The sequence below is a fragment of the Sarcophilus harrisii genome, chromosome 5 (assembly GCF_902635505.1).
Source record: "Sarcophilus harrisii chromosome 5, mSarHar1.11, whole genome shotgun sequence".
NCBI lineage: Eukaryota > Metazoa > Chordata > Mammalia > Dasyuromorphia > Dasyuridae > Sarcophilus > Sarcophilus harrisii.
The window spans coordinates 187,664,471-187,677,635 of NC_045430.1; the positions used below are offsets into that span (position 1 = coordinate 187,664,471).

Genomic DNA, 13,165 nt, shown 5'->3' on the forward strand with positions numbered 1-13,165 from the left:
TCTTCCCCTCCACATTAAATGATCACTTCAAACCACAGATAAAAAGAATATTAGCAAAATTTTTGTTTACCAATGGGAAACATAAGTAAGTCTACTTGAAAACATACCTGAATAGTGGGACTGCCTTCCTCTAAAGTTCCATTCCCCTTTCCAGACAATCAAGGCTTTCTACTAAGCCTAAGAAGGAAAGGGACATGAACTATGTAGTTCATATTTATTGTTTCTAGATGTGTTTTGATATAGGATTTACTGGAGCATTTCATGTGGTGGCAGGGTAGCTTTTGGGGAGCAATAGGGACAACAGAGAAAAAAACAGTAAGAAAAGAGAGCTCTTATAGTGTGGTTTAGCATTTTTTATTTAATCCTAACAAAGAAAGTGGAGGAACACTGCTATTTTCAAAGCAATATCCTCCGAGTCAAAGGTATTTCCCTTTTCCATTAAAAGGTGGGAGGAAAGAATAGTCTCTCTTCTAAAAATAAAAGACAAGATTAATATTTGAAACAAATTCTGCTTGTTAGCTGAGTACTATTTTGATATTTAACCAGCTCTCCTTCCTGGCTGCATACTAATCCACTATCCTGAATGCTATCTCCCTTAATCATACATATAAATCCATCCCTCCCAATCCCTGTAGCACTCAAAGAATAAGGAGGACTCCAAGGGCCAGCAGTTCTACTTAAAATCCTTTGCATGTCAATTATTATGCCATCTGCAGCCATAAAAGGATTTTGGAAGTGAAAAGGAAGGAAAAAAAAACAGGGGAATATCCAGCTTTACAAATAAGAGAGAATTATGTGGTTCTCCCCTATAAGGATCTCTTAAAACAATGGACATGGGTGAGTTTTCATCAGGAGTGTTTAAAGAAAGAAATATGGCACTCAGAATGAAATGGGTAAATGTGAGGCATTATTCCCGTCGATTAAATGTCATTGTAACAATGCCATTTCACTAGAATACAAACACAATTCATTGTTATTTTTTATAATGATATGCATGATTATAATTCATTCAGTATTGCAAATACTATTGCAAATCTTTTCTCCAGGTGCTAAGCTGACTATAACCAAAAACTCTAATCCCAGATGGTATAAATAATAAATGAAGATGAAGAATAGATGCAGTATTAATTTGTAATGTATCTAGTATCCTTGATCAGCATAACAATGCACTATGATTTAAGATATCATTTCTATTTGTGGTGACAACATTAACAAATAACAAAACAACTACAAATTAATCTCCTTGGTTAGATAAATCAAAATAACATGGATTCCACTTCAAACAACCATTTTTTAATCCACCATGGATGTTTAATCCATCACATGTGTGATGTAATGAAAAAATGACTGGATTTCAGAAATTGAAAGACATGGATGTGAGCCCTGATTCTATGACTGTGACAATGGAAAAGTCTCTTAATTTATCTGAATTTCAGAATCACCATCTGGTAAAGAAAAAAAAAAGGAGGCGGGATTTAGAAGAAATGATCTCTAACATCTCTTTCCAGCTATAAAAACTATGTTATTTAGCTGATAGGTGACATACAATATGCTTGTGATAAGGATAATGAGGGAATGAGCAAAGAGAGTCAAGTCTTTAGGAACATGAAGGGTATGTTCTGCCTGCTGGCAATACCAGAGAAAGCTTATTGAGATATACTGGAAATGGGTAACAGTGCAAAGTGCTTCCAATTCATGACATGCCCAGGTATCCTCTGTTTCCTGTTGGTTTATTATAGTGGTAACAAAAAGCTTTTTGAGTGGCTGGTGAGACAGAACTGAGCATTCATTCAAAGAGTTTGAATACAATAAAGTTCTTTTTCTCCTCTGGTGAAGAATGGGACAAGAACTGCTGTTGAGGCAACCAGGGAGTAATGAGTTAGCAGGTGCTGTTACCAACTGTCTTATCTCCCTAACCAAGCATGGCTACCTCCATTTCTTCTGTCTCTATTATGTTCCTTCTTTTCTGATCTCAGATAAGTGAGGAACAGAGACAAATGGATCCAAGTATGATTTCATAAGCCTCAAAAGGTCAGAGCTCCAGCAAATCAAAACCCACAGTAGAGACTGCTGCTATTTACAGCCGCCAAACCAGACCTGAAGTATAACTTGCTTGAGTCCATTCTCCCTAGAGATCAACATGGTAGAGGAAAGTAGATTGTAGATTTCAATTCTTGTTATATTTTATCAATAAATATTTCTTTGTAAAAACCAACTGAAATTAACTTTAACTGATAATAAGGAAGATATCAATTGGCTCACTGATACTGGGAAGGCACTAACTGGGATTGATATTAAGGAGATGAAATTGTTCAACTGATATGGAATAAGGGGGATACATAGAATGGAGGAAATAACAGTGAATAAAAATATCTTATAACTCCTCAGAGTTCCTGTTAAAGTCTCAAGGAGAAGGGAAGTGATGGTTGAGTTTTGAGGGCCCAACTTACTCAGGCTAATTTTGGTCATTATAGTAAAGAGCCTCTCTCTGTGCTACATTGAAATCCTCAGATCTACTTTTTACTAAGCTAATTTAGAAACATGTCCAAAAAAATAAAAATTATTTAAAACAGCAATACTTTTAACTCTTTTCCTTCATCTTTTTTATCTGCCTTATTTCTCTTATCAAATCTTAAAATTCCATTCAGATTTCTAAATTCTACAAAAATTGTCTTCATATTAAATAGGAGAAAGAAAAGGGAAAAAGAAGAGTTGTTGAAAGAGTTGTGCATAATTTGGAACTATGCTCAAAAAGTTATCAAACTGTACATACCCTTTGACCAAGTAGTGTTACTACTGGGGCTGTATCCCAAAGAAATCTTAAAGAGGGAAAGGGTAAAATGTTTATGGCAGCTCTTTTTGTAATGGCTAGAAACTGGAAACTGAATGGATGCTCATCAATTGGAGAATGGCTGAATGATTTATGGTACATGAATGTTACCTATAACATTGAAGAATACTTATCTATAATATTGAAGAATATTATTGTTCTGTAAGAAATGACCAGCAGGATGATTTCAGAGAGGTTTGGAGAGACTCACATGAACTAATGTTAAGTGAAATGAGCAGAACCAGGAGATCAAAATACAGTTCAACAATAATAATATATGCTGATCAATTCTGATGGACGTAGTTCTCTTCAACAATGAGATGATTCAAATCAGTTCCAACTGTTCAGTAATGAACTGAGAGAGAACTATGGGAAATGAGTATGGACCACAACATAGCATTTCCACTCTTTCTATTGTTATTTGCTTGCATTTTTGTTTTCCCTCTCAGGTTTTTTGTTTTTTTTTTTTACTTTCTAAGAGATCCGATTTTTCTTGTGCAGCAAGCTAACTATAAATATATATACATATATTGTATTTAATATATACTTTAACATGTTTAACATGTATGGGACTACCTGCCATCTAGGGGAGGGAGTGGGGGAAAGGAGAGGAAAAGTTGAAATAGAAGGTTTTGCAAAGGCCAATGCTGAAAAATTACCCATGCATATGTTTTGTAAATAAAAAGCTATAATAAAAAAGAGTTATTCATAAAAAAGCAAAAAAACAAAAACAAAAACAAAAACCCCCAGTAAGTCAGGAAACTCTCTCTTGGTTTCCATTTTTTTTAATGGACCATTGAGGATTAGCTAGAGAGATCACATTTGGAAGTGAAACGCTTTAGTTGATTTATTTTTTAAGTTTTATTGATAATTTCTGTTTTATAAAACATGCTCATTTTAAAAAAAAAGTTTTGTTGATACTTTCTGGTTTTTATAATATGCTCATTTTCTGATAAATCACCACTCCTACAGAGCTTTTCCTGGTTAAGCCAAACCCACAGTGTCTGTGCCTGAGAGCAACAGAAACATTCTGTCCCTGGAGTTGATCATCTCTCTATACTCACTTTGTTTCCTATGAGTTCATCTGACTTTCCTAACTCCACCCCTACCTCCATATATTTCTTCATCTCCAAAAAACGAGAGCTGGACTAGAATATCAAACTCAAAAAGAAATTGATTCATATAGGCAAAATATTGACTGAGAAAACCACAACTTATCATCATCTATATTGTATTGTATTTTTTTATTTTGCTAAATTTTCCCCCAATAATAATCTGTCTAGGGCTGCACTCCAGAGTTTTGCAGGCCATAAGCAGGCATCAATTTTGACATCTCTGAACCAGATGATCACTAAGGTCCTTCTCAACCTCTATCTCTGATAAGCCTGAGACTCCACTCACTGCTAAATTTCATTATTATTTGATACAACTAGAGAATATTTCACATAAACCCAAGCTAGGGTCTTTCAGGATAAAAAAAAATTAGAACTAGAAGGATTTCAGTTCCTCCTCCTTCTCCATCCCCTTTTTAGCGAGGCATAGAAAGGCAAAGTACCTTTTCAGGGTCACACAGCACAGCAAGCAAATGGAAAAATGTAACTGCCCATCCTATGTTCTCTTCCCTATGCCATATACACTGTGTCTGCTTTCACACACACTAGGTACATACAATAATGGCAAAATGAATAAAACTTTTTCCATTATAGCAAGAAAGGAATTTCTATAGGAGATGATTGATAATTTTTCAGGAAACATTTTCTTTTTTTGCTTCTGATTACAAATTATTTCTACTGGGACATGGAAATTCTTATCTTTGCATCCAAAGCACCCCAACTTTGCAACATGCCCTATCTACATACATACACACACAAGTATATGGCGTGTATAAAGAGGGACCATTTTTACCTTTTGACGCTGCTGAATGTTGCTCACAGCATCAGGCTGGAAGTCTAGTTTGTCTGTTCGACAGAGTTTCCAATAGAGAATGATAATGATGGTCATCACCACAATCACTGGAATCACCACACCAACAATGATCCACAAGTTATTGCTTTGAGAGTCAGAAGATGATCTTTTCACCCGATCTACCGCTATGGATAGGAAGAATAAAGTGGAGAGGGAGAACATTGCATTTGTCAAAAGACCCATCAAGAAGTTTCCTGGTATAGTAGAACAAACATTGAGCTTGGAACCAGTAGATACCTCGCTTCTAATTTCAGCTTTAACACTAATAATAATAATCACAGTAGTAGATATGTGTAGCAACAGTAGCAGTAATAATTATTATAGCATATTAGTAGTTAATATAAGCAATACTTTTATTTGCTCTATATGCCAGACACTACACTAAGTGCTTTACAAATATTATCTCACTTACCACAAAAATCCTGGGAAGAAGTTTCTATTATGATTCCCATTTTAGGAAACCAAGCCAAACAAGTTAAGTGAGTTGTCTGGATCACATTCCTGGTAAGCATTTAAGGCCAAATTTGAACTTGGGTTTTCCTGACTCCAAACCCAGCCTTCTATCCACTGCAATAAATAAATGCCAAAACACTAAACAGCTCTCTGATTTTGGACAAGCCACTTGAGTTTCCTAAGCATCTATCTCCTCATCTGCAAAATGAGAATAATAATACTTCCAATAACAACAATAACTGAAATTTATAAATCACTTTAAAAGTTACAAAGTGCTTCACTTGCATTATCTCTCTGGATCTTCATATTTATTTTGTGAGGTATGTATTACAAGTATTGTTAGCCCCATTTTGCCAATAAAGAAATGGAGGCACAGAGAGACTACATGATATATTCAAGATCACAGAGCTAAATAAGCTTCAGAGGCCCAAATCTGCCTAATTCCAAAGCTAAATTAGATTGTAAGTGCCTTGAAAGTAGAGATTGACTTTTACTTCTTTTTGTATCCCCAACTCTTAGCACAGTGTCTGGCATGTAGCCAATAAACTTATGTCAAGCCATAAACCATTATGTGTAATAAATATTTATGGCTTGCTTTGATCCATTTCACCATGCTACCATACCCTTCTGGGGCCATTTTGAGGGAAAGTGCTCTGTACCTTAAAGTACAAAATATATCCAAGTATATAAAGTGCTATGTAAATGTGACCAATTATTATCTGAAAAAAATGATCTCTTACTACACATTATGATAACAGACTTTAGAAAATAGATATGTAATTATAGATTATCACATTTAGGAAGGATCTTAAGAAAGCATCTAGTCCCATACCTCTCATTTTAAAACATAAGGAAAACAAAAGAAAATAGAGTTCAAATGACTCAATCACAATTTATATGGTTAGTAAATAGCAGAATCCAGACAAGAGATTAGTTTTTGTTCACATTCCTGTACTATGCTAGCATACCACATTACTTACTAAATTTTCACAAAATTCACCAAAAAAAATGAGTATAACATAACTAAAAAACAAACTGAAAGTTGGTTATTTGTTCCCAACTGCGTTTTGTCCTTTGAGATTAGGGGAACCCACAGTAACAACCACAATAGGCATCCCAGAAGAGGTACAAAACAGGTTTGAGATGGAACATAGCTAACTCCATTATATCAAACTCTAAGGAATAAGGATAAACCAAAAAATACCTACAGTTTCCCTGAATATATATTGAATATATTCAGTATATTCATTTTTTAAATGGAAAGTCTTCTTGAACATGTTTTTTATATTCATTGTCTTCAGACTCTTTTTTTTAAGCTCTTAAAATTAAGCTTATTTCTACCTAATATTGCTTTCTCAAAATATGAATGTTAACCTATTCTTCCAAACCAAATCTAACCCTGTCTTTTCTCGAAATTCTCTCTTTATCTAATCTTTAATTACCCTAGTTTTCCTCCTATATCTCAGACAGCTTATATTTAATTATACATATTTAATTTTTTTTTTTTACAACTTTTCTTCCTTTCTACCCCAACTCCAAAAGTTGAGCCTTTAGTTCTCTATTCTTCCCTGTCTATGCCTCCTCACAGAAATCATTCTCTCTCATGGCTCAACTATCAACTCTTTCATAATGACGCTCAAATTTATATTTTTCACTTCAGCTTTCTCCACCTAAAATGCTCTCCTCCCTGATTATCTATTCCCTACCCATCATACAAGATCCAATTCAAGTCTTTTTTTGTACTTTGATGATACCAGCCTGTGTATCTCCTAACTTTTATGTGTTAACAAGTTTCTAATTGACAATGACTATATTATTATGGAATGTTCAAATCTCTTTTGTAACTGTTTCAGACAATTTAGCATACTATTATATCAGCATAACATGATATGTGTTGTCATTTATTTGTTAACCATTTCATGTGTGTCCATTTTGTCTTCCCATACATATTGCAAATCCTTTGTGGGGAGGGAAATCGTGTATTTCTATATTACTTCACAGTGGTCATTGTAAAACGGAGTAGAGAATCAGGGACAGAAAAAACTAGAAGTATGAAATACTGCAATTTTTCCTTTTCAACTTAGACCTCACAGTGTCTGCATCTATGTTTTCTTCTGCATTAAAAAAAAGCACAAACAAACACCAACCAGGTGTACAAAAATTGTGGGACAACTTTAAACTTAGGTCAAAGGAAATGGATTTTAGTCTTTCTAATGACTTTAAGAAGAAAAACCAGAGGCACAAAAATCTCTTAGCCCAACCTTGTATCCTACTTTCCCTGATCTCCTAGTCTAGCCCTAAGGGCTGATCTCCATTTCTGCCTCTCTTTCCACCAGTTTTAGAACTAGACTCTTGTCTTGGCAGTAATACTTGTCTTTAGAAGTTTAAAAAGGAGTACAGGAGATGATGTAAAAGAAGTTGGACTATATGATTAAAAGATGCTTTTCTTGTAATCTTGAATTGTTTTTTCTTATAATCAAACTTCTGATAATTGTGGAGCTTGGATATCCAATAAAAGTTTAAGCAATCCCCATTCTCAGGATTTTTGCAATTAAGATAAATTTCTAATTTTTAGAAATCTATTTCATGAGTCACTAGGAAATATTCAACTCAAAGTACCTCATTGCACTATATATTAAAGAACAGACTTTTAAAATCACCATAATAATAATGATATCTGATAGTTTTATCATACTTTAAGATTCATAAAGTACTTTATATACTGTATCTCATTTGTTCATTTCCACACCATACCCAAAATCTGGAAACAGAATACACTTTTGTTTCAGACATTTAAAGCCAATTCACAGTTCACAAATATATCAATTTCAAAAATTGTTTTGCCACTCTAGTATTATTTGTTAGCATTTTAAAATGTGCATTTACCATATTTTCTTAAATCTCTGCTATGTATATAACCCCATCTAATTTCTTTTGCTGTTAAAGCTTTACTCTTCTCTTGCCATGTCTCTATTCTGTACTTCATTCTTCTTCCCAACTATTTTTAAAAAGTCTTATTAAAATATATAGATTTGGATATAAATGTATTTCTATCATATTCATTTCCCAGATCCTTATTCTTTATCCCCAAATACTTAAACTTTGAATGAAGAAGAGTTAGAGGATAGTTTTTAAAAGAGGAAAAAAATAAACATCAAATGTCCTCTGATAAAAGAAGTTCTGTGATTTTTTTTTTGAACTTACAGAACAAAAGCAAGTATATTTTGTTATCCATACATTTCACTCTCTCAAAATTTGAAATAAAAGATTCTGGCAAAAATAAGTAACAAAAATACATTCAGTTAAACAAAAAGACAAAATAATAGGATACAGAGAGATGTACTCTTAAAAAAATATAAATCTTAATTTTAAATATGTACCTTGTAAATACTACTTAAAAAAAAAAAAACAACCTGGATTCTTGGCCAGAAATTTTCAAAATGAATAATGATAACCTGAACTACACACAGATGTAGGCACATACAATAAAAATTTGGGACAATACAATATGCTTATAATATTGCTTAAAATGTATAATAACTTTTCAAAAACAAAAATATGAAAGCAATCACACACAGCTACTGGGTTTTGTATTCACCTAAATATAGACCTCTGCCTGCCTTTTAATATTGAGCTAACAAAGAGACTTACGCTGGGCAATTACGCCTTTGATGCGGTAGCCCATGATAATGGCGGCTCTCTGAATATCTATCCTGTTGATCATATCTGAAGACTTCACTGCACTGAGTCTTTCTCCATCTTGATCTTCCACAAAATAGATTAGTTGGACTGGATAGTCATCACCTTCTAACCGTGAGACATTAACAACCTGAAAGACATCAGAAAATTATTGACATTTTTAAAACTATAAGTTCAAAGTGCACTTTCTCTATATCATTTAATACTCTAGTGAATAGTCTGTGCCTTCCAGGATTTACTTTTGTACACTTTAGATTTATTTTTGCCACCTGAGTGTCAAACTTACACTGGCACTCTTTATGACAGGGGCAAAATAAAACAAAGGGGAAGTGACCTACAAGTGTAGGGCAGAAGAATACAGGAATTGTATCCAAAGTCCAGCTGCTATCAATAGATGCCCCAAAGGCATGTTCCTTGGGAGCATATGGCTATGAGGCTCATAGAGTGTAAGAACTTAGAGAAACCTTCAAAATCCTCTATTCCTCTGATTGAGGTAACCGTCTCAGAAAGTTACTTGTCTGAGATCACACAGCAAGCAAGTAAATTCTAGACTCTGATTTCAAGTCTAGTGCCCTTCCAACTACACCATGATGCCTTCCTTCATTCCTATTTTTCATGTTTTATTAAACAAGTTCATGTTTACCCTTTCCAAGCTGCTATTCAAACTTTTCATGGATTCTAACAATATCCCCCTCTCAGCTTTTATCTCTTATTTCTTAATCTTTCTTTTATTTTTCAATTAACAAGGATTTATTTCTTTTGCTCCCATCCTACTCCCCAACTTTAATGAAGAAAACTTTTTTTTTTAAAAGAAGAAAACTTTTGCAATAAATATGCACAAACAAATTCTCTCACTGGCTATTGTCCAAAAATGTATGTCTCATTCTGCTGAATCTATCTGAATTTATCTGACTCTATCACCTTTAAGAGATGCATAACATAGCATAGAATATTTAGAATTTGTCATTCTAGAAAAGAAGGCTTCTAATTCTCTTAGGCTACCTTCATATATAATGTCCTGATTTTTCTGATCATACTAGTTGCTTTTTTTCTCCATTAATAGCTTTCATATTTTTTAGATGTTCAATGACCAGAAATGTCCAAAAGAAGATGTATAATGTGGGCTCTCTCTATGTATATATACATACATACATATATGTATATATAAAGAAATATGTTTATATACATATGTGTATATATGTTTGTGCACAGATATGTACATATACATACATACAACTATCTTTATATCTTAACCCCATGTAAAAGTCGATGTGCTATTTTCCATTTTATTTCTCCCATCCTTCTTCATAATGACCAATATTGACCTTTCAGGCTATAGCCCTCCATTGAGAATAATCTATAATTGTTCTAAGACCTTCATTCATAGTTTGTGTATACTTTAGGTATAATGCTCTCATTTAAACTCAATTGTTTTTGTTTTTTGCTCACAGGGTGGGTTCATAAAATGACTACCTCTCTACAATATTTTAGCTCTTCCTTCATTGCCTTAAAGAGTTTATGTAGTGTCATTAAATTTGAAATTTTCATTGTGGACTCACTTTTTCAGATCATTTAAAAAGCTGTTTAATTCTATTGCAGCTAGGTGGCGTAGTAGATATGTCAGGCCTGGAGTTAGACTCATCTTAAATTCAGTTCTGCTTCAGATGCTTGTTAGCTATGTGACCCTGGGCAAAGCACTTAACCCTATTTGCCTCGGTTTCCTCATATGTAAAATGAGCTGGAAAAGGAAATGGCAAATCACTTCAGTATCTTTGCCAAGAAAATTCCAAATGAGGTCATGAAGAGTTGGACATAACTGAAAAATGATTGAACTACAATAATCCTATTACCAATATCTGGCGTATTCTGTTCTTTATGTATTGCTACCTAGTGAATGTCCATTTACTTGTGTTCCATGTTTCCTGTCTTTAAATCAATTTTCCACTTACATTTTTAAAAGTCCCCCCCCTCTTTTTTTTTTTCAGAGAAGGAATGAAGATAAAACAGGGTAGCCGGAAAAAAACCAAACAAGCAAACAAACAAACAAGAGAGCCATTAAGGCAAAGTTTTGTTTTGTTTGGGGAGGGTGTTTTTTAATCATTTTAATTTTCAAAATATATGTTTACTGAACAAAAAAAAAAAATCTATTTTCCCTTCCTCTTTACCTCATTTCTACCATGGGGGGGAGGGGGGGGGAGGAAGGAGAATATTAAAACAAAATCCTTGGAGGATTTCTTTCTTTCTTTCTTTTTTTTTTTTTTTTTGGCTGAGGCAATTGGGGTTAAGTGACTTGCCCAGGGTCAATAGCTAGGAAGTATTAAATGTATGAGTTCAAATTTGAACTCAGGTCCTCCTGACTTCAGGGCTGGTGCTCTATCCATTGTGCTACCTAACTGCATCCCCTTTTTTTTACTTTTGATTTTTTTTGAGGCAATTGGGGATTAAATGACTTGGCCAGGGTCAAAGAGTCAGGGGGTTTTAAGTGTTTGAGGTCAAATTTGAATTCAGGTCCTCTTGATTTCAGGGCTGATACTCTATCCACTACACCAATAGCTACCCCTAATTTTTTTATGCAGAAAAGAAAACAAAGGGAAGATCAGGAAGTAGAACAGCTTTGAAAGTTATAAGCTAAATTTATTATATTCTTAGAAATAAAAGCAAGTTGTATTTAATAGAGGTCTGTAATTGTGTGTACAATCTTCTTTTTCTTTGCAATGGAAAAGCTCCTTTAATAATTTTTCAATTTTCAGAAATAAACATTTACAATTTTTTGCAATTTATGTTTAATCCAATGATGACCCAATTTTGATATCTTTTTTTTTCCTAAAAATTTGTCAGAGGTTTTCTAAAAGTGATAGTCAAAGACATACCTTCCTCCTCTTGATCACCAGCTTGCAGCTATTTTTCTCCTTCTACCCTCTTCCCAAAGAACTGAATAATCAATTAGCCAGGGATGATTTTCAATTACAGAAACTATGTTGACTTTTTTCTAATAAGATATTTTGGTATAAAAATTCAGCAATTCTGTCTTTTATTACAGACTATGCCAATGTAGATTCATTAATTGGTAATTTCCTGTATCCCTTCTAAAACCAATCTTCCATACATAAATAATATTTGCAATCTAACAGTTCTCCAATATGGTGATTTTTTGAAATGCTAAAGGTCTTTTCTTTGCCCCATCCCAATTTCATTTCCAAATTGCTTTGAATGTTTGAGTGGATGCCATCTAGTCTTTGTAATTTATCTATTTTTACTTTGTTGATCTGGCTTACCACATTATAAGAATTGATTGTTATTTGATCTAATGCTTTTGGTTTGTCCATTTCAAGTGATAATTTATACTCCCTAATAGATTTCTCAATGAAGAGCCAAACAGAGAATTCAGTTATTTTTTTTTTTCACTCTCGAATACTTTTTCTGATCCATCCAACACAATTTCAAAATTTTCTAAGGATCCTTTTCTCATTATTTAAAAAGTCCCTATTTATGGGATTTTTGTAGTCTCTTACAAGATCGTCATGGAAGCTTTTAAATTTAAATTTATACTTAATCTGATTTATTTTCCCCTACTGGTATAATCTTTCAATATTTGGGGAAAAAGATACTCTTTTTTCCCCCTGACATAATCTTTTTGACTCTGACAGTCATGCAGAAGATAATAAGGAGTGCCTAATATTTTTATTCTTAGCATATATTTTTCCTGGATTTCTAATGATGTATTTTGAGATAATTTCCAATATTTTTATCATTAACTTTTACAAACTCCTAATTTTTTCCTAATTGTCTAAATTTTAGGACCCAAGTCTATTCAACAGTCTCCATGTAAAACTACTGGGTTTCTGAGCTCCCAAGAGCATTCATTCATGTTCATGAAGAGCATTCAAATGAATGCATTGGCTTGGAAATGGGTTGTCTGGGAGTACTATAGATAGGTAAACAGAGGGAATCAAAAAGTCATTCCATGGCTGTATTTTCAAAGTCAGGGAAATGTTATCCTGAAAGGAAAAATGAAGGGGGTGAGGGGGTGGGAAATGACCTCTTTTTTCTTTTTCTTTTCCTTTTCAAAGATTCAGAACTACAGTATGGTCATTCAGTTCAAACTATATTGCAATTTGGTTTGGAAGAATACAACTTCACAAAAGATCATATATACAGTCCATTTGCTATATATTGGACACAAGTGAATTACAAGTAGATAGGATAATACTATAGCAA

At 33.5% G+C, this 13,165-nt stretch overlaps 1 protein-coding gene across 2 annotated transcripts in view; it reads right to left on the reverse strand.

Annotated features, from left to right (window-relative positions):
• KIAA1549 (KIAA1549 ortholog) overlaps positions 1–13,165 on the reverse strand; it is a 154,748-nt gene that overhangs the window by 54,676 nt on the left and 86,907 nt on the right. For both annotated transcript variants that reach the window (XM_031939153.1, XM_031939152.1), the window contains exons 9-10: positions 8,900–9,077; positions 4,736–4,920 (exon numbers count right to left, since the gene is read on the reverse strand). In XM_031939153.1, the coding sequence (XP_031795013.1) occupies positions 4,736–4,920; positions 8,900–9,077 (363 nt within the window). The remainder of the gene's footprint in view (positions 1–4,735; positions 4,921–8,899; positions 9,078–13,165) is intronic.